This window comes from Salvelinus sp. IW2-2015, linkage group LG4q.1:29 (genome assembly GCF_002910315.2).
Source record: "Salvelinus sp. IW2-2015 linkage group LG4q.1:29, ASM291031v2, whole genome shotgun sequence".
Lineage (NCBI taxonomy): Eukaryota > Metazoa > Chordata > Actinopteri > Salmoniformes > Salmonidae > Salvelinus > Salvelinus sp. IW2-2015.
This window is the reverse complement of record NC_036842.1, coordinates 56099074-56120113: the sequence shown is the minus strand read 5'-3', so window position 1 is coordinate 56120113 and position 21040 is coordinate 56099074. Positions and strand designations below refer to the sequence as shown.

Below are 21040 nucleotides of genomic sequence, written 5' to 3'. Positions count from 1 at the left end.
TTTCCACTAGATGTTGGAACATTGCTGCGGGGACTTGCTTCCATTCAGCCGCAAGAACGTTATTGAGGTTGGGCACTGATGTTGGGCGATTAGGCCTGGTTCGCAGTCGCCGTTCTAATTCATCCCATAGGTGTTTGATGGGGTTGAGGTCAGGGCTCTGTGCAGGCCAGCCAAGTTCTTACACACTGACCTCGACAAACCATTTTTGTATGGACCTCGCTTTGTGCACGGGGGCATTGTCATGTTGAAACAGGAAAGGGCATTCCCCAAACTGTTGTAACAAAGTTGTAAGCACAGAATCGTCTAGAATGTCATTGTATGCTGTAGCGTTAAGATTTCCCTTCACTGGAACTAAGGGGCCTAGCCCGAACCATGAAAAACAGCCAAAGACCATAATTCCTCCTCTACCAAACTTTACAGTTGGCATTATGCATTCGGGCAGGTAGCGTTCTCCTGGCATCCGCAAAACCCAGATTTGTCGACCAGATGGAGAAGCATGATTCATCACTCCAGAGAGCGCGTTTCCACTGCTCCAGAGTCCAATGGCAGTGAGCTTTACACCACTCCAGCCAACGCTTAGCATTGCGCATGTTGATCTTAGGCTTGTGTGTGGCTGCTCGGCCATGGACACCCATTTTCATGAAGCTCAGTTCTTGTGCTGAAGTTGCTTCCAGAGGCAGTTTAGAACTAGGTAGTGAGTGCTGCAACCGACAAGGACAGATACATTTTACGTGCTACGCACTTCAGCACTAGGTGGTCCCATTCTGTGAACTTGTGTGGCCTACCACTTTGCGGCTGAGTTTTCGTTGCTCCTAGACGTTTCCACTTCACAATAACAGCACTTACAGTTGACCAGGGAAGCTCTAGCAGGGCTGAAATTTGACGAACTGACTTGTTTGGAAGGTGGCATCCTATGAGGGTGCCACGTTGAAAGTGACAGAGCTCTTCAGTACAGGCCATTCTACTGTCAATATTTGTCTATGGAGATTGCGTGGCTGTGTGCCCAATTTTATACACCTGTCAGCAATGGTTGTGGTTGAAAGAGCGGCAGCTACTAATTTGAAAGGGTGTCCACATACTTTTTATATGTAGTGTCTACTAGACTAGCCTCTGACTTAGTTCTGATGGTAAGGGAATGGTCACCAGCATGTTCCCGGTCTAAACACCAATGTAATGACATACATTATTTATTATTTATTGCAAATGTTCATCAAGTATACCACAAAAATATGAATATTCCTATTTCATAGCACACAGTTTTGGTACAGTAGTTCATTTCAACATAAAAAATAGTTTTAATACAATACAGCTTAATGTTACTGTGTATAAAAATCAGAAATAAGCAAACATTCTATTTTCCTGTTGATTTGCACGTGGCAACAGTTCTCCAGTTGAGTGAGTTTGTCAGGGTGGTTGTCTTTCAGTCTGCACTCAGATGGATTGTCCAGCAGAGGGCAGGGTAGGTCCTACTATATTAGTGTCTCCATGAAAATAACAGTCTCTCATTGCCTCGCATGTCCACAAGTTCATATCCCATGGCTCATGCAAAAGAGTCCCAAGCATAGAAATGTGGCATTTGTTTGGACTGTTGAGTCTCTTTCTCTCTCATTGTGGGAAAAGGAGTCTTACTAGAAAATAGCCCTTGCTCCGGAATTGACTTTAACTACTGTGTTGGTAGGTCCTTTATGTAGTTAAAAGTCTTTCAGAAAATATACAAAAAGGAAATGTGAACGGCCATAAGAGAGGTGGAGCCTTGTTATGTCCATCTTCAGAAGGCCAATGAAGTGGCCAGAGAAGTCAAGAAGACGGCCACCGATAGGCTGATCTCTGAAGCTCCTCCACAGTCCTTGGCATTTTCCTACAATCAGCAAGAAGATAGGAACATTTCAAAATGAATTGCTAAAATACAAGTTAAAAAAATACTTGCTAGTTAGTATGTTTTGTCTGTGTAGGGGAAGCCTTTTGTTGGGCTGTGCAGACCATTTTTATATTGGCTATTTGAGTAACCCTTTGAATAGCCATGTGTATGGTTCTTCATTACAATGTTAGAACCAGAGGGTTCTTCATTACACTGTAAAGAGTCCTGGCTACTGGTTGCAGTGAAAATACGGCAAATATACAAAAAGTAACTGTATTTTTAGAGATGGATTAAGGTACACTACATGATAAAAAGTATGTGGACATCTGTTCGTCGAACATCTCATTCCAAAATCATGGGCATTAATATGGAGTTGGTCCCCCCTTTTCTGCTATAATAGCCTCCACTCTTCTGTGAAGGCTTTCCACTAGATTTTGGAACGTTGATGCGGAGACTTGACTTCAATGGGGTTGAGGTCAGGGCTCTGTGCAGGCCAGTCAAGTTCTTCCACACCGATCTCAACAAGCCATTTGTGTATGGACCTCGCTTTGTGCATGGCGGCATTGTAATGCTGAAACAGGAAAGGGCCTTCCCCAAACTGCCACAMAGTTGAAAGCACAGAATCGTCTAGAATGCTGTAGGTTAAGATTTCCCTTCACTAGAACTAAGGGGCCTAGCCCGAACCATTATTCCTCCTCCACCAAACTTTACAGTTGGCACTATGCATTCGGGCAGGTAGCGTTCTTCTGGCGTCCGCCAAACCCAGATTCATCTGTCAGACTGCCAGATGGTGAAGCGTGATTCATCACTCCAGAGAATGTGTTTCTACTGCCCCAGAGTCCAATGGCGGTGAGCTTTACAGCACTCCTGTCAACGCCATGGCCCATGGGGATCTTAAGCTTGTGTGTGGCTGCTCGGCCATGGAAACCCATTTCATGAAACTCCCGACGAACAGTTCTTGTGCAGACGTTGTTTCCAGAGGCAGTTTGGAACTCAGTAGTGAATGTTGTAACCGAGGACAGACAATTTTTACACTCTTCAGCACTCGGCCGTCCCGTTCTGTGAGCTTGTGTGGCCTACCACTTCGCTGCTGAGTCGTTGTTGCTCCTAGACGCTTCCACTTCACAATAACAGCACTTACAGTTGTCCGGGGCAGCTCCAGCAGGGCAGAAATTTGACAAACTGACTTGTTGGAAAGGTGGCATCCTATGACGGTGCAACGTTGAAAGTCACTGAGCTCTTCAGTAAGGCCATTCTACATGGGTGTGGCTGAAATAGCCAAATCGACTAATTTGAAGGGGTGTCCACATTATATATACATATTCCTCATTATTTAGTTGAATGATTTTTCAATTTGAGCGTAATTATTTCTATATAGCCTACACTTTCTCGTTCTGAACTTCTAACATGAGTGGGGGGCGGGTGGGGTTTTGTGACAATGATCGCAAGAGCAGCTGCTCACAGATTTGAAGCTCCAACACAGTTGTACCTCTGACACCGCCAAAACATCCGCTATGCAGCTGTCTGTTATCGCCGGTTAACGCTKGATCTGATTGAATCTACACCTCTGTCATTTCTCCCTATGGGGGAAACATTTTGTTGGCCCCATGTAGAACTCTTWGATTTTTAGGTGGGTTCTTTGTTTTGTCCCTGTAAGGGAACCAATTTGGGTTCTACGTAGAACCCTCTCATGAAGAACCCTCTGGTTCCATGGTTCTGTCATCTGCCCCTATGGGGGAATCCTTTTGAGTGCCATGTATAACCCTTTGATTTGTCCCTGTAGGGGAAMCCTTTTGAGTTCCATATAGAAACGTATCATGAGGAACCCTCTGGTTCCAGGTAGAACCAATGACAGGTTCTGTAGTTATACTTATAGGATACTTCAGATGAGCTTATGGCACACACTATTAGGTACTTGCAAAATCTAGTAGAAAACATAATTTATATTCAATGTAARGTACAATCACTTTGTAATGTAGGTGGGGGCCATGTGCTGGTAGGGGCTCATTAGCATATTTGGGGGCATAGTCTGAAATATGTTGTATTTGTACCAGCCGTTAGTGGACCAGTTTAAAGGTGCAATGCTGCTGTTTTTATCGCAATTTCAAATGATTTATGGGTAACAATTAAGTACCTTACTGTGTTTTTAATTCAAATGGTCAAAAAGGAACAAAAATTGCTTTCCTAGCGAAGGGCAATTTCTCAAGCAAGAATTTTGCTTGRACTTTCTGGGAGTGGTCTGGAAGAGGGGCCTACTTGGAGGAGCCTAATGGGAGGGATGTGTAACCTGAAAACTAGCTATTTTTGACAGAGTGGAGGGCAAACTCTCTTTGCTATTGGTCTATTAACTTAAACCTATTAACAAAAAACCCACCCAGCCAAACAAGCTGAAATTTCAGGCAGTCTTTTCAAACAGCTCTTACACTAAAAGTGCATTATCATAATAATTATTTCAACCTCATAGTGTGGAAATACATATAAAACACAGGTTAATTATGTTTTTGACTGTACTGCCYCTTTAAGTGATTTTATCTTGTGTTGATGAAGGTTGAGCACCTAATYTGTCCACTCCCAGTTCTACAGACTTTGTAAGAGCTTTTGACAATCAAGAGTTGCACTGTTAAGAGGTTACTGTGCATTTTGCAGTAAGTTAATGGCAGTTTGTCAACAGGAAGTTCATGTTTATTTTTCAATAATATACTGTCAACTTGCTGCACGTAGTTATTGTAAAATTCACAGTTACTTACTATGGCTGATCTCTGTCATGCTCACTAACCTGATGGTGTGGCAGCAAGGTCCGTTTTCTGTCAACCAAGGCTGAGTCCCAAGTGTGCTCATCACTAATAATCTTAGTAGTTGTCAACTAATGTTAAGCTATATCTTGTAAAGTTACAGTGAATTTTACATTAACTTACTTACAGCTGGATGCCAGTTAGGGACTGCAAAATGCACAGCAACTTCCAGGCAACTAACTGCTATTAAGTTACTGTGAAATGCACAGTAACTTTTTAACAGTGCAACTCTTTATTGTCACATTCTCTTACATAGATCGCAGAACTGACCCTATTAATGGAGGTGCTCAAACTTTGACAACATAACCATCAACCACTTAAACTGGTACAACCCTTCAGTAAGTTGTTGTTGTTTACCGTACTTTCAGTGCAACCAGTTGCCTGTAGTGTACTGTAAAATCTTCACAACCATCACAGCAGTAAAGAACCTCTCCTGATAGGCACATTTCTTTTTCTTTTTTTACACATATCACCCTTACCCCTGACAAAAAAAAACTCAAGAACCTTTGAGTATACTGCTTTATATTGATTGACACATTCATCTACTTTGACTATGCATCTTTGTGAATCGCATACCATTTAAATGTAACAAACACTTCCCTATTTTAATTTCAACATGCCTGCTATGCTAACCCTGTAGTCAATGACAGTAATCAACTCAATATTACACAATTACACAATGAGGAGGGAAGAGGGCTGACCTTAGGATGATAGGCGTGACAGGAGTTTGGGCGCCGGCGGACTTTCTGAGATTTCATCCTGTTACACTTGACTGATGCATTGTATTTGACCTCCTTGGGCTCCAGTGTGATGGAGGAGTACTGGCGGGAGCAGTCACAGTCCGCCTGGACCACCATCAACACCAGGTTACTTTCAGGAACCGCCTGCACCACAAACATCCTGGAACACAACACATTCCGTTAACGTTACATTCTGGAACACAAGGTCAGTTGAACACGATTCAGTTGCATTCGGGAATACAAAAGGCTCAGTTCAGATAATTGCAGGTAGGTGTCATGGCCATAAGAGGGCACCCCCACAGTGGACTTGGTTGTCTGAGATGGAGGTTCTTACTTCTGACAACGGCCACATTTGATGAGGCTGTTGGTCTCTCTGATGGAGGAATCGTACACGAAGCCAGGATACTCTGTGTCGCACGGCTGCAGCGCGTCAACCTTCTTGGCTTTATGGGCTAACGAGGATAAAGTCAGCGTGAATGTAATTTTTGTTTGATTCAAARAAGTGCATACACACTCACACACATACAGTGCGTACACCCGCCCACATCTACAGGCACCCGCCTACTCACATGTATGGTAGCCAGCCTTGGCTGTGTGTTGGGAATCACAGTGGAGAGGAGATGGATGGGGCACCGTTCACGATGGACCACAGACAGATGAACATGGCAATGGGAGCGGCATACAGTCAAATGATGACCATGGGTGAGAAAATGGGATGGGAGACAGCATTTGGATGAGAGACAATGACATGTGAATGAGACAAAGACATTCAGACATGGTATKAAAACTGCAGGATGATTCATCAAGGGTATATGAAAGCACAAACATGTATTCATTTGAAAGTGACTCTCCCGTCACAGGTATGCATGCAAACATCCTCTTTGCGATGGCTTTTGTCACATAAAGTATTAAGAGCATAACTTACCGTCTACGATGTAATCCGAGTGCCACAACCCACAGAAGTTGAACTCCATTAAGAACCTGTACAGAAGTAGAGTTGTTGGAGAGAAAATAAAGTTTTAAAAAACCAATGAATTTCTCCCAAAATCAGCCCAAAAAGTGCATCTCATACTTACATCAACATGTGAGAAAAGAACCATTTGATCACTGCCGCAAGGCCGTAGAAAGGCTATAGGAAGGAGAGATGGAGATACGGTGAGAGAGAGAGAGACAGAGAGACAGACAGAGAGAGAAACAGAGAGAGACAGAGAGAGAGAGAGAAGAAAACTACAGGTAAGTCAGGTGAAAGAGAGCAAGAAGAGAGCATCTGCTAAGTTACCATATTATTCAATCAGCAGATGAGATTTTATAATGACTTGCATCATAAGCCATTTGTAGACCATTTAGAATTAATGTTCATGATTTGCTGAATTTTTGTTAACCTTGATAACGATATTTATTATTGTCAGTGAGCAATTGATTCAAGATCAGTAAATGAAGTCACATACTGTATATATGCTCCTAACAATTGAATGGGTAAACGCATCCAATGTTTCGACTTGTAGTGCCTTCTTCATGGTTGAGCAATTGATAAACATGCTCATATGGCATGACTTACACTGAGCAGAGGCCGAGCACTACTGGAATGACTGTGTCCTGATCTACACATACCCTGGTAGTCATACAGCGACACCCTGTTGCACAAACACACAACAATTAGGTAGTCAGGGGTTAGATAACATTGCGCAATAGGTTCAATCAATGGTATAATATGTACCACATAATGTAGCTTCTCTTACTGCTTGAACATGCCTGACTTGATCAACGCTGTCATCACAGACCCGTCCACTTCCCCGAAGAAACGTCCGACCTGTAGTGACGACGACAATATCAAGATCTAAGTCACCCCAGAGCTTTATCATTATGCAAGGAGATTCTGTTACACCAAAAAGGCATTCTGTATCTTACTTTATGAAAGCTGCCCTGTTAGTAAGCAGTCAGTARGCTGTTAGTAAGCACTTCCACATGTTTTATAGTCAGCATGACCCAACGTGAACATCATCTATTGGATCCTAATGGCTTAAAGGCCCATTGCAGTCAATGTGATTTTCCTCAGTTTTAAATATATTTCCATACTATGAGGTTGGAATAATACTGTGAAATTTTGAGAATTATGATAATGCACTTTTGGTGTAAGAGCTGTTTGAAAGCATCGCCCGAAATTTCAGTTGTTWTGGTGGGATGGAGTTTTGGCCTGCCTGGTGACATCACCAGTAGATGAATTAGTTAATAGACCAATAAGAAAGAGAGTTCTTAACCTCTATGTCAATAACAGCTAGTTTTCAGTTTTCCCCACCCCACTCTCAGACCACTCCCAGACAGTACTAGCAAAATTCTTGCTTGAGAAATTCCTCTTTGATAATTAGCTGTTTTGTTKCTTTTTGACCATTTTAATTGAAAACAATTACTGTAAGGTACTTAATTGTTRCCGAGAAATGATTTGAAATTGAGATTTAAAAAAAWKTCTGCATTGGACCCAAAACCACTCATTCCTTTAATTAACACAAATATGTGAGAACAATATTTTTTGTAAAAACAAATGTTTCATTTTGGCTTAAAATTATGATTGTTAGCAACATGGAAAATCGTTGTGGRAATCTGTTGCAGCTCAAGTCAACAAAATCCACAATGCAATGCTGTCTCTATGGGCTGGTAGCCTAGCTAGCTAGCAAACTTAGCTACACACAGTAATACCAAAGACAATATCAGCATGTAACGTAGCTAGTTAGCTGTAGAATGGCCCAAACAAACTGTACTATTAATTTGGGAGTCTATAATATCACCATGTTCAACCTGTAGGTCGATGTGCCGCACAGAGTGGAGTCTAACGTTCGCAACCGGAGATATACTTTTGAGGAGATGGGAAACGTTGCCCATGCTACGTCAATGGACAGCGCGGTGAATTCTGGGCAATTTAGGGACAAGCAGCGCTCTCCTTCAAGGAGTGAATGGGAGTCTATTGGGCGCTAACTGCTCAAAAACCAAACATTAGCACGAATTCCGTCAACAAGAAGTAAAACATTACAAATGTTTTCCAAGACGTGAGATAATTCACTTACTATCTGTAGTATCGTATAACTTTGGAATGGTGACATTATGTAGTTTGGAGAAAAAATAGCCATGTTTCTCAACATGTGCACTGACTTTGAGACGATTAGCTTAGCAACCGCGTGACGCAACATGACAATGTGAACGCAATTGGTCGACAGTCTGCTGGGTGAGGCATTGTAAGTTCCTTTATTCATTGGATTTCTATCTCCTTTGTATAATATCTCTGGCAACAGCACCACGTAATGCACCTTGGACTAAAGAGGCAGACAATTGAAAAAATGTGCTAGACATTTTTCGAGGTAGGACTATCACAAACATATGATCAATGGCTCATTTGAGAGAAGACATCCTCCAGAGTTTTGATATCGGCTAGTATTKAAATCTGACATGTATGAGAGACATTTTCAAAATCTAAAAGTCTATTCCTATTAACTTCCAGTGTAGTGAGAGCGACTTTATCACGGTGCTACGTCATACCGGCCGAATTTCTGCCTGCTTAAACGCCAATAACTCAGATACTCATGAATCGATAGAACATCACTCAGAGATGCACAAAAACAATATAACACTCAAAATGGGTAAACTTTCCTTTCAGTTATCTCCATCTTGTATCCTGTACCTCTACTCTATGTATTTACCTGTTACTATCATGTACTGTATGTTCATGTCATGTTAGAGTACTGTTGTCTGTGAATGAGTGTCACAGCTTATTCAATATGACAGAGAGAGGCTAACCTAAAGTACAGTATACACTTCCCTCTCTCTTTCCTCTGTCTTTCTTGTCTTACCGTAGCACATCTCTGTTCACCTGAATTATTCAAGGCCACTTTGTTTTAGCAACACTGTCCAAGTTTACAAGTCATCCTCACTCCTCCTCCCGTTTCTCTCTAACTGCGGCTGACACTTTATTTCAATCACAGGGAGAAGGGGAGAAGAGGAAAATCATTTCCCAGTGGCTTTTTTAAGCGATTCAGTGTTTGCTGAGTGTGTGTGTGTTTGCCAAGCGTGAACTTCGGTCACCGAGGCCAGAGTTCGGAATGGAACTTGACGCTCTATTTACCTGTCAGAAATGCTGTGAAATAAAACTGCAACAACGTTTCGGTGGAAAGCATTGTAAACAACGCATCCATCAAATTATGGGAATCCAATGCAGTTCCAAAACAGTGTCCTTTATCAAATCTATTACAGACATACTACATGTTGTGTAGTCAGCATCTAGACTTTGTTTCYGCTTAGTCATGGTCTAGTAAAATAAAATAAAATGTTTTATTGTCACATTCACCGGATAGGTGCAGTGAAACGTGTTGTTTTACAGGGTCAGCCATAGTTGTATGGCGCCCCTGGAGCAAATGAAGGTTAAGTGCCTTGCCTTACCTGCACATCAGCAGGTATTTGAATCAGTGACCTTTTGGTTACTGGCCCAACGCTCTAACCACTAGGCTAGCAGCTGCCCTATACCGATATACTATCTCGATTAAGAAAGCTAAATCAAGCTACATCTCGGACTCTGCTGGTGATCCYTCTAAATTTGAGAAAATAGTATTTGCATTGAGGTGTACAAATTCCTCTTCTTCCCTGCAGTTCTTTCTGACTCTGGTATCATACCTGAGAAGAATGGGATAAGTGATGCTTTTAATCAGAGTTTTATCTCGGCAGGCTTTTTATTTCAGAGAAACAGTGGTTTAATTGATGCTGGGCAGTCAATCGACTGCTCTTCTCTCTGCAAGCCTCTAGCTGACTTGACGGTTAACMCGTCAACTTCTAGTGAATCTTTGTTTTCATTTCAACAATTTGCTATCTGTGMTGTGCTAGATGCCTTGCTTAAGACTGAGGTATAAAAATCCACTGGGGCTTATGTGCATGATCCATTTTTGCTGCAGCTCTCTGCCTCCCTGAATGCTGAATCATTAACCCATATTTTTAACCTGATGATTATATCTGGTACTATCCCTAAGGTTTGGAACGCGGCCCATGTACTCCCCCTTCACAAAGGTGGCGGCCCTTGTGACCTAAGTAATTATCGCCCTATTTCTAAACTTTCTTGCCTAGCTAAATTATTAGAATCCTTGATTAATTCTCAGCTATGATCTTTCTTATCTTTGAAATGTATTCTACATAAATGTACATCAGTCGGGTTTTAGACCAGGTCATAGCACTATCTTTGCTGCATCCATAGTTATAAATTATGTTGTTAACTGTATGGATAAAAGGCAACATTGTGCTGCCCTCTTCATTGACCTGTCAAAGGCTTTTGATACTGTTGATCACTCAGGCTTTCCTCAATTGGTCTCGACCAGGCTGCATGTAACTGGTTTAAAATGTACTTGACAGATAAAACTCAATGTGTAACTACAGATGGTGTTAAATCAGGTTTCCTGGATATTACAAAAGGTGTCCCGCAGGAGTCGATTCTAGGTCCTGTACTTTTTACTGTTTACATTAACAATATATGCCAATGATACTGTTGTGTATGCTATTGCCCCCACGGTTGACCAGGCTCTTTCTGAACTGTGCTTTCATTGTATAACAGAAAAATGTTATTGACCTGAAATTAGTATTGAAGGTAAGGTAAAACTAAGTATATGTTGTTCTCTAGAACACATAAAAAATAACTGATGATTTAAGTATACAGTACATTTGAAAAATATTCAGACCCTTTCAGTTTTTCCACATTTTGTTACTTTACAGCCTTATTCTAAAATTGATTTGAAAAAATCCTCATCAAGATACAAAAATACAATACCCCATAATGAAAAAACATGTTTTTAGAAATGTTTGCTAATTTATATACAGTACCAGTCAAAMGTTTGGACACCTAATCAAGGGTTTTTCTTTATTTTTTGTATTTTCTACATTGTAGAATAATAGTGAAGACATCAAAACTTTGAACTAACACATATGGAATCATGTAGTAACCAAAAAAAGTGTTAAACAAATCAAAACATATTTGAGATTCTTAAAAGTAGTCACCCTCTGCCTTGATGACAGCTTAGAACACTCTTGGCATGTTCTCAACCAGTTTCACCTGGACTGCTTTTCCAACAGTCTTGAAGGAGTTCCCACATATGCTGAGGGCTTGTTGGCTGTTCTTCCTTCACTCTGCGGTCCAAACTCATCCCAAACCATCTCAATTGGGTTGAGGTCGGGTGATTGTGGAGGCCAGGTCATCTGATGCAGCACTCCTTCACTCTCCTTCTTGGTCAAATAGCCCTTACACAGCTTGGAGATGTGTTGAAAAATTACCCAAATGATAGACCCACTAAGGGCAAACCAGATGGGATGGCGTATCACTGCAGAATGCTGTGGTAGCCATGCTGGTTAAGTATGACTTGAATTCTAAATAAATCACTGACAGTGTCACCAGCAAAGCACCATCACACCTCCTCTTCCATGTTTCATGGTGGGAACCACACATGCAGAGATCATCCGTTCACCTACTCTGCGTCTCACAAAGACACAGCGGTTGGAAACAAAAATCTAAAATTTGGACTCATCACACCAAAGAACAGATTTCCACCGGTCTAATGTCCATAGCTCATGTTTCTTGGCCCAAGCAAGTCTCCTCTTCTTATTGGTGTCCTTTGGTAGTGGTTTCTTTGCAGAAATGGACCATGAAGGCCTGATTCACGCAGTCTCCTCTGAACAGTTGATGTTGAGATGTGTCTGTTACTTGAACTCTGTGAAGCATTTATTTGGGCTGCAATCTGAGGTGCAGTTAGCTCTAATGAACTAATCCTCTGCAGCAGAGGTAACTCTGAGTCTTCCTTTCCTGTGGCGGTCCTCATGAGAGCCAGTTTCATCACAGCGCTTGATGGTTTTTGCGACTGCCCTTGAAGAAACGTTCAAAGTATTGACTGACCTTCATGTCTAAAAGTAATGATGGACTGTCGTTTCTTTTTGCTTATTTGAGCTGTTCTTGCCATAATATGGACTTTACCAAATAGGGGTATCTTCTATATACCACCCCTACTTTGTACACAATGGATGTCTCAAACGCATTAAGAAGGAAAGAAATTCCACAAATTATTCTACAATGTAGAAAATAGTGAAAAGAAAGAAAGACGCTGAAATTAGTAGGTGTGTCCAAACGTTTGACTGGTAATGTATAAARAAATTAAGTATTCAGACCCGTTGCTTTGAGACTCGAAATTGAGCTCAGGTGCATCCTGTTTCCAATGACCATCCTTGAGATGTTTCTGCAACTTGATTGGAGTCCACCTGTGGTAAATTCAATTGATTCGACATGATTTGGAAAGGCACACACCTGTCTATATAAGGTCCCACAGTTGACAATGCATGTCAGAGCAAAAACCATGAGGTCGAAGGAATTGTCCGTAGAGCTCCGAGACAGGATTGTGTCGAGGCACAGATCTGGGGAAGGGCACCAAAAATGTTCTCCAGCATTGAAGGTCCCAAGAACACAGTGACCTCCATCATTGTTAAATGGAAGAAGTTTGGAACCTTCAAGACTCTTCCTAGAACTGAGCAATCGGGGGAGAAGGGCCTTGGTCAGGGAGTTGACCAAGTACCCGATGGCCACTTTTAAAGAGCTCCAGAGTTCGTCTGTGGAGATGGGATAACCTTCCAGAAGGACAACCATCTCTGCAGCTCTCCACCAATCAGGCTTTTATGGTAGAGTGGCCAGACGGAAGCCACTTCTCAGTAAAAGGCACATGACAGCCCGCTTGATGTTTGCCAAAAGGCACCTGAAGGACTCTCAGTCCATGAGAAACAAGATTCACTGGTCTGATGAAACCAAGATTGAAGTCTTTAGCCTGAATGCCAAGTGTCACGTCTGGAGAACCCAGCAAAGCTCATCACCTGTCCAATACCATCCCTACGGTGAAGCAAGTTGGTGGAAGCATCATGCTGTGGGGATATTTTTCAGTGGAAACGGACTGGGAGACGAGTCAGGGTTGAGGGAAAGATTAACAGAGCAATGAGAGATCCTTGATGAAAACCTACTCCAGAGCACTCAGGATCGCAGACTGGGGGCGAAAGTTCACCTTCCAACAGGACAATGACCCTAGGCACACAGCCAAGACAAYGCAGGAGTGGCTTCAGGACACCTCTCTGAATGTCCTTGAGTGGCCCAGCCAGAGCCCGGACTTAAACCCGATCAAACATTTCTGGAAAGACCTGAAAATTGCTGTCCAGCGATGCTCCCCATCCAACCTGACAGAGCTTGAGAGGATCTGCAGAGAAGAATGGGAGAATCTACCCAAATACAGGTGTGCCAACCTTGAAGTGTCATACCCAAGAAGACTCGAGGCTGTAATTGCTGCCAAAGGTGCTTCCACAACAAAGTACTGAGTAACAAAATGTGGAAAAAGTGAAGGGGTCTGAATACTTTCCGAATGCCCTGTATGTACTTTGGATGGTGTCCATRTTGATCATGTCCCTGCTTACAAATATCTGGGCATTTGTATAGCTGAAAATCTCTTTTAAAAAGCATATACATTAGATAGTTCAGAAGCTGAGAATAGAAATGTGCTTCTTCTATAGAAATAGGTCCTGCCTCTCGCTAAATAGTAGAATGCAGATTATTCAGTTGACGTTCCTATCGGCCCTGGACTACGGCAACATCATCTATATAAACGCAGCTGCTACTTCATTAAAACCATTATATGCAGTGTATCCTAGTGCACTGCACTTTATTTACGGGCGCCAGTTTGAACAATCATCACTGGATTCTCTCTTTGATGTCACTTAGGTTGATACATTGCTTTCATTTATAAAGCCCTTTTACAAAAAGTCTCACTGTACATAACATCATTATTAAACTTTAGACATACGAGTTACCACACCTGGTCTCAGGTATAGTTAACTCTGGAAACTCCTTTGGTCTGTACTGAGTTACGTAAATCAGCGTTTCTTGCACCTTATTTGTGGAACAATCTTCAAAATGTTCTTAAATGTGATGTTCTGGTGCCTCTAGGGCGATTCAGAAAGCTGATTGAGGACCTTATTACTGATGAACGTGTTTGTTTTTTATGACTGTGTTTTTCTTTCTGCTTGCATTTTGTAGTTGTATTTTGATGTGTATTTTCTGTAATTTAGGACTCATCTATAAAATAGACTTTGGTCTCATTATGTCTCCCTGATAAAATAAAGGTTAAATAAAATAAATACCTTGGTACATTTTAAAGAAGTTATGTATGACCCATTTCTTGAAGTCATCACTGCTTCCATATCTCCGATGATTAAATATTTAGAGCTCTGCCTCAGCCCAATYCCTCTCTCGGAATAAAAAGGGAGGGATACTCTTGGTGTTTCCACATAACTTTATCAAAGTCCTAACCTCAGCAAAATGTTACGGGGTAGCACTAAATCATACTGTCTGCTTACTAAGGTTTGCTTTAGTGCCTTACTGAGACATAAACATATGCAATTAAAAGGGAAAATGTAAATACTTCATCCTTGGTTTGGCCTGAGTAGCCTTAATGTTAGTGACTGTTTTATTTCACCGGGGACTGGCAGAGATTGCAGCAAGAGTACTTTTATGAGTAGATCAGCTTTAAAGTTGAGCTGACAGCTGTTTTGCACTGATTGACTATGGCTGTAGTCATCAATCTAGCAAGAGGGCAATATTTTATTCATGTAGTAGTGCTTCCCCCCTAGAAAGCTATGACCTTTGGCTTTCACTTTGAATTGTTCATTTATGTCTGAGAAAAAAACACTTTTCAACCCATATGATGTAGTATACAATAAAAGTATAATAAAACATACAAATATGATGATATGATAAAATACAAATAAATAGTGAATGAATAAGCCTTTTCATACTTTATAATATGTCCGTATATAGTTACAATCTGTTTTAGGAACATCTACCCAAAACATTTCACATTCTTTATTACTTTACCAAACATATCATGACATTAGTGATAAATGTTAAATTTATGAACGTCTAAATCAACATTAAATGGGCAATTTAAACAGTGTGTGTCCCTCCTATTGAGAAGGGCTATGTAAAGGGCTCAATTTTGTCGTTCTGAGCATATGCAATGTGACGTAAAAGAAAATGTGCGACTTCCACACAAAATTATTACTTTACTTATTTTAGGAAGAGTGTAGGTCGCATTATTTATAGTAGAGCTATGGAAGTTATGCATTTAGATCTACCTATTCGAGACAAATCCCAGCAATTGCTTTGCCATGTCTGTGCCATGACGCAGTCGAGCTGGATAAATGTTTTTCTAAGGACCGCCCCTTTGACGTGATGTCGCAGTGAAGTGACATAAATCGATGTAATGATGCAGCAGACCACAAGAGGGGGGGCAAATAAAAGTTGAATCGACTAAGGACCTTTACATGGTTTTAGGAAGGTCTGGATTTCTGTCTTCTGATGTATAAAACGGTTGGAAATCAATAAAATATTTGTTTAAGTAATTCTAGTGCCAGATTTCGGGGACTGTCAGCTTAAGAGGGTTTAATATTGCAGATTGATTGTAGGTTCTATCAATTTAATTGTTTGCATCATTTCTAATCCCCCTTATTAATGTTTTTTCTATATATATTTTCCCCCCTACCCTACTATCCCTACCCTACAATTCCTAAATAATTATACTTTTCTCCTTCAAGTGCAGGATTTTCACCCACAGTGGCCAATCCATTATTCATTCTGATTTTAACTCCAACCCTCCGATGTCCACAGATTAACTAATCTTTCCCAGTATAATGCCCTTTGCTATTTCCTTTTGCAAGACATCCCTCCATTTTACTATTATACTTTACGAGGGTTCCTGAACCTCCCTATTTGTAAAATTTCTACCGATATTCCCATAAAAATAAATACTTTACCCAAGAGTATAACAATATTCCCCATTGACTCGTGGTTTTTCAGATCTCCTAACAATACAGTTTGCAGTTCCATCTGAACCTTGATATTATGACATAACAACCCCCCCCCCCCCCACACACACACACATACACACACCTTTTGCCCTCAGAACATCCTCAATTCGTCAGGGCATGGACTCTACAAGGTGTTGAAAGCGTTCCACAGGGATGCTGACCCATGTTGACTCCAATACTTCCCACAGTTGTGTCAAGTTGGCTGGATGTCCTTTGTGTGGTGGACCATTCTTGATACACATGGAAAACGATTGAGCATGAAAACCCAGCAGCATTGCAGTTCTTGACACAAACCGGTACACCAGGCACCTACTACCATACCCCGTTCAAAGGCACTGGCATGTTTTGTCTTGCCCATTCACTCTCTGAATGGCAATCAATGTCTCAATTGTCTCAAGGCTTAAAAATCCTTCTTTAACCTGTCTCCTCCCCTTCATCTACACTGATTGAAATGGATTTAACAAGTGACATCAACAAGGGATCATAGCTTTCACCTGGTCAGTCTATGTCCTGTTCTTAATGTTTTGTACACTCAGTGTATTGAGCATTATTTTTGTAGCAAGTGTTTTTTATAATAGCTTAAATTGAAACAAACATATTCAAGTGTCAAATGTTGTTTTAAATGTCAATTCATAGACCCGATGCCAAGGTATTGGGACATAAAAAAAACTCTTCACAACTGACCTGAATTTGAGGAATTCTTATACAGGAGGAACTGCTTGGGTAAACAAGATGTGGTGTGTGTGTGTGCATTTGTGTGTGTGTGTTCAGCCTACGTGTTTGTGTGTTTGTGCACTCTCCTCCAGCCCGCGCTCCTCCTCAACCCAAAAGGTCTCCCTATTACAAGTGGTAAGAGGCCATGGTCAATCGAACAAGGACAAAATAGATCCCACGAACGAGTCCCCGGTAGCCTACGTGACCGACGCCGTGACAGGCTATAGGGGTCAAGATCCAGATCCATACAGGGCGAGCCTCATCTTCCCTTAGCGGAGCCCGCTGGACCTGCACATCTGGGGCTGCTGTTGGGACCCTGGCTGCATGGGGCAGCAGCTTGGGCTTTAAGCTGCAGCCCATCACTGACCATACTGCGCGTGATGGGCCACCATCACCACCTCCAGTCAGTCAGTGACAGACAGATGCCCTTAGCGTCTGTCTGTATGGGAGTTAACGAGTGAGTGCAGTGCAGCACAGTGCAGCGGTGGGCTCTGTGGTAATCCCATCTGCATTCGTTCTTCTCACAGGGCCGTGGTAATCCTAGGCCATTACATACATGTGATAAGGTACCACACTGACTCCCTACTATATTGTGCAGTATAATAGGGTCTTATAGGCCCTCACTCACTGTTGTAGTCTTCAAATGTATACTAAGATGTACAGGCCGCCGCATACCCAGCACACTGCTATGTTAATTTATAAACACTTTATGTTCCTTGCCCATTTCCACCACACTATTCTAATGCTCAGTAATGTGGTTGTTCCAGTCAAGGCCTTTCTACAGTGAAGTCAAGTGATGAGGTGGCGCAGGCCGTTTGGTGCCTTTAGCCCCAGTTAGTCAGTCTCTGCTAATGCGTCTAAGAGGGATTAGGACCATAAGTGTTCTCAAATCCTATGAGTGCTCCAGATGTTGTTTTGGCCTGCTACCTACTTTCTGCAGCGCAATGTGCCTCTCTCTCTCTCTCGGTCGCCTCTCGAGTTGCTCTCTCCTCTCTCTCTTCTCTCTCTCTCTCTCTCTCTCTGCTCTCTCTCGTATCTCTCTCTCTCTCTCTCTCTCTCTCTCTCTCTCGTCTCCTCTTCTGATTGCTCTCTCATCTCTCTCTCTCGATCTCTCCCCCTCGTCTCGTTCTTGTTGCTAAAGCTACCAGCACTTAACCCGCCCTTAGGAAGAGTGTTAAGATGCAATCACCTGACCTTATGTGTATTTACATGGTCAACCGACCAGATCGTGATATATAAATGATCCCTCCCCTGATCTGCTGATCCCTGATCTGCTGATCTGCTTATCAAAGGCTAAACATGTTATTATGGTGCAAATCGTTATATAACAAACCCATATATGTACTAATGTACAGATGAGGGGTTACTTTAGAATTTCACTGGTATGATGGCGTGTTAGGATGGTGGTTGTTAGGATGTGGTGTTAGGATGGTGGTGTTAAGGATGGTGGTGTTAGGATGGTGGTGTTAGGATGGCGGTGTTAGGATGGTGGTGTTAGGATGGTGTGTTGTTAGGAGTGGCGGTGTTAGGAGGTGGTGAGGATGTGGTTGGTCGTGATGATGGGGTGTAGGATGTGGTGTTGAGGAATGGCGGTGTAGGATGGGTTAGTAGATGGTGGGTGTTAGGAGGTGGTGTTAGATGGTGTTAGGATGTGTGTATTGGATGGGTGGTGTTAGGATGGTGGTTTAGGATGGCGGTGTAGGATGGTGTGTATGATGGTGTGTTAGGATGGGGTGTTAGGATGGCGGTGTTAAGGATGGTGGTGTATGATCAAAATCAAATCAAAATCATAATTTTATTAGTCACATAACACGATGGTTAGGCAGATTTAATGCGAGTGTACGAAAATGCTTGTGCTTTCATAGTTCCGACAATGCAAATTAACCATACAGTAATCTAACACTACCGAATTCCACACGTACTACTACTACACACACACAAGTGTGAAGGGAAAGATATATGTACATCTAAGATAGATGAATGGTGGTGTGACAACGGCATGCAGATTGCAGTGATGTGTATACGAGTAATCGGTATATACGTTATGAGATGAGTATGTAGGGTATATGTAACATAAAGTGGCATAGTTTAAAAGTTGGCTAGTGTACATGTATTGCATATAAGGATGGCAAGATGCAGTAGATGAGTATTATGAGTAACATATAATACATATGAATGGGTAATGTTAAGTTAGTAAACATGTATAAGCATTGCTTAAAGTGGCAGTGGTACATTTTTAACATATTCCATCAATTCCCATTTTTTAAAGGTGCTGGAGTTGAGTCAGTATGTTGGCAGGCCCTGCTAATTTATGGTGCTGTTTAACAGTCTGATGCCTTGAGATAGATAGTGTTTTTCAGTCTCCGTCCCTGCTTTGATGCACCTGTCACTGACCTTCTGCCTTCTGGAATGATAAGCGGGGTGAACAGGCAGTGGCTTTGGGTTGGTTTGTTCCTTGATTGCTTTATGGCCTTTCTGTGACATCGGTGGTGTAGGTGGTCCTGGAAGGCAGTAGTTTGCCCTCGGTGATTGCGTTCGCAACCTTCACTTATCCATCTAAGAGCCTGATCGGTTGTGGGCAGCATTCCGTACAACAGCGGTGATATCAGCCCGACAGGAATGCTCTCGTGTTGTGCATCTGTGAAGTTAGTGAGGTGCTTTGGTGACCATAGCCGAATTTCTTTCAGCCTTCGCTGAGGTTGAAAGGCGCTGCGCGCTTCTTCACAAGCGGCTGTGCTGTGTGGGTGGAACCAATTCAGTTTGTCCGTGATGTGTACAAGCCGATGGCAACTTAAGAACTTTCACTCTCCACTACTGACCCGTCGATGTGGATAGGGGGGTGCTCCCTTCTTTGCTTTTCTGAAGTCCACAATCATTCTCCTTTGTTTTTGTTGACGTTGAATATGAAGGTTATTTTCTCTGACACCGACACTCTCGAGGGCCGCTCACCTCCTCCCGTAGGCCGTCTCGTCTTGTTGGTGGATCAAGCCACCACTGTAGTGTCATCCGCAAACTCTATGATTGATTGGAGCCGTGCATGGCCACGCAGTCGGGTGAACAGGGAGTACAGGAAGAGGGCTCAGAACGCACCTTGTGGGGCCCAGTTGTTGAGGATGCAGCGGGGTGAGAATGTTGTTCACCTACCCTCTACCACTGGGGGCGGCCCGTCAGGAATCCAGGACCAGTTGCACAGGGTGGGGTAGAGACCAGGGTCTCGAGCTGATGACGAGTTTTGAGGGTACTAGGTGTAAAGATTGCTGAGCTGTAACGATGAACAGCATTCCACATGGGATGTCCTCTTGTCCAATGGGTTTACGGGCAGTGTGTTAGTTGGTTCGATTGCGTCGCGTGACCTATTGGGTCGGTAAAGCAAATTGGAGGTTGGGGTCTTGGTGTACGGTAGGGGGAGGTCGAATGGTCCTTGACTAGTCTTCTCAAAGCACTTCATTGATGAGGAAGTGAGTGCTACGGGCGGTAGTGCGTTTAGCTCAGTTACTCTTAGCTTTCTTGGGAACAGGAACAATTGGTTGCCCTCTTGAACAATATGTGGAACAGCAAGACTGGATAAGGATTGATTGAATTATGGTCCGTAAAACACACCACGCCATGCTGGTCTGCGCATGCCTCTGGAGGACGCGGCTGGAAGATGCCGTTTCTGGGCCTCAGCCTTGCGCACGGGTTAACTACGTTTAAATTGTTTACTCACCTCGGCTGCAGTGAAGGAGAGCCCGCAGTTTTTGGTAGGGGGCCGTGTCAGTGCACTGTATTGCCCAAGAGCGCCAAACAAGTGTTTAGCCTGTCGGAGCATAAGACATCCTGGTCCGCGGACGGTGCTGTTTTCTTTTGTAATCCGGTGAATTGACTTAGACCCTCCACATACCTCTTGTTCTGAGCTGTTGAATTCGACTCGATTTTGTCTCTGTACTGAAGACTTAAGCTGTTTGATTGCCTTGCGGAGTAGAATAGCACACGTTGGTTATCGGTCCATGCTTCCGTCACCTTGCCTGTAAAAGCAGTGGTTCGCGCTT

General features: G+C 42.6%; 1 protein-coding gene across 3 annotated transcripts in view; it reads right to left on the bottom strand.

Annotated features, from left to right (window-relative positions):
- Nucleotides 1-1146: 1146 nt before the first annotated feature.
- LOC111962195 (voltage-dependent calcium channel subunit alpha-2/delta-4) overlaps nucleotides 1147-21040 on the bottom strand; it is an 85025-nt gene continuing 65131 nt past the window's right edge. For 2 of the 3 annotated variants that reach the window (XM_023985085.2, XM_023985087.2), the window contains 8 exons: nucleotides 7130-7200; nucleotides 6949-7024; nucleotides 6467-6519; nucleotides 6316-6371; nucleotides 5960-5980; nucleotides 5725-5842; nucleotides 5352-5550; nucleotides 1147-1858 (listed from right to left, as the gene is read on the bottom strand). In XM_023985085.2, the coding sequence (XP_023840853.1) occupies nucleotides 1769-1858; nucleotides 5352-5550; nucleotides 5725-5842; nucleotides 5960-5980; nucleotides 6316-6371; nucleotides 6467-6519; nucleotides 6949-7024; nucleotides 7130-7200 (684 nt within the window). In that variant the 3' untranslated portion in view covers nucleotides 1147-1768. The remainder of the gene's footprint in view (nucleotides 1859-5351; nucleotides 5551-5724; nucleotides 5843-5959; nucleotides 5981-6315; nucleotides 6372-6466; nucleotides 6520-6948; nucleotides 7025-7129; nucleotides 7201-21040) is intronic. The other variant, XM_023985086.2, reaches the window with a different exon arrangement.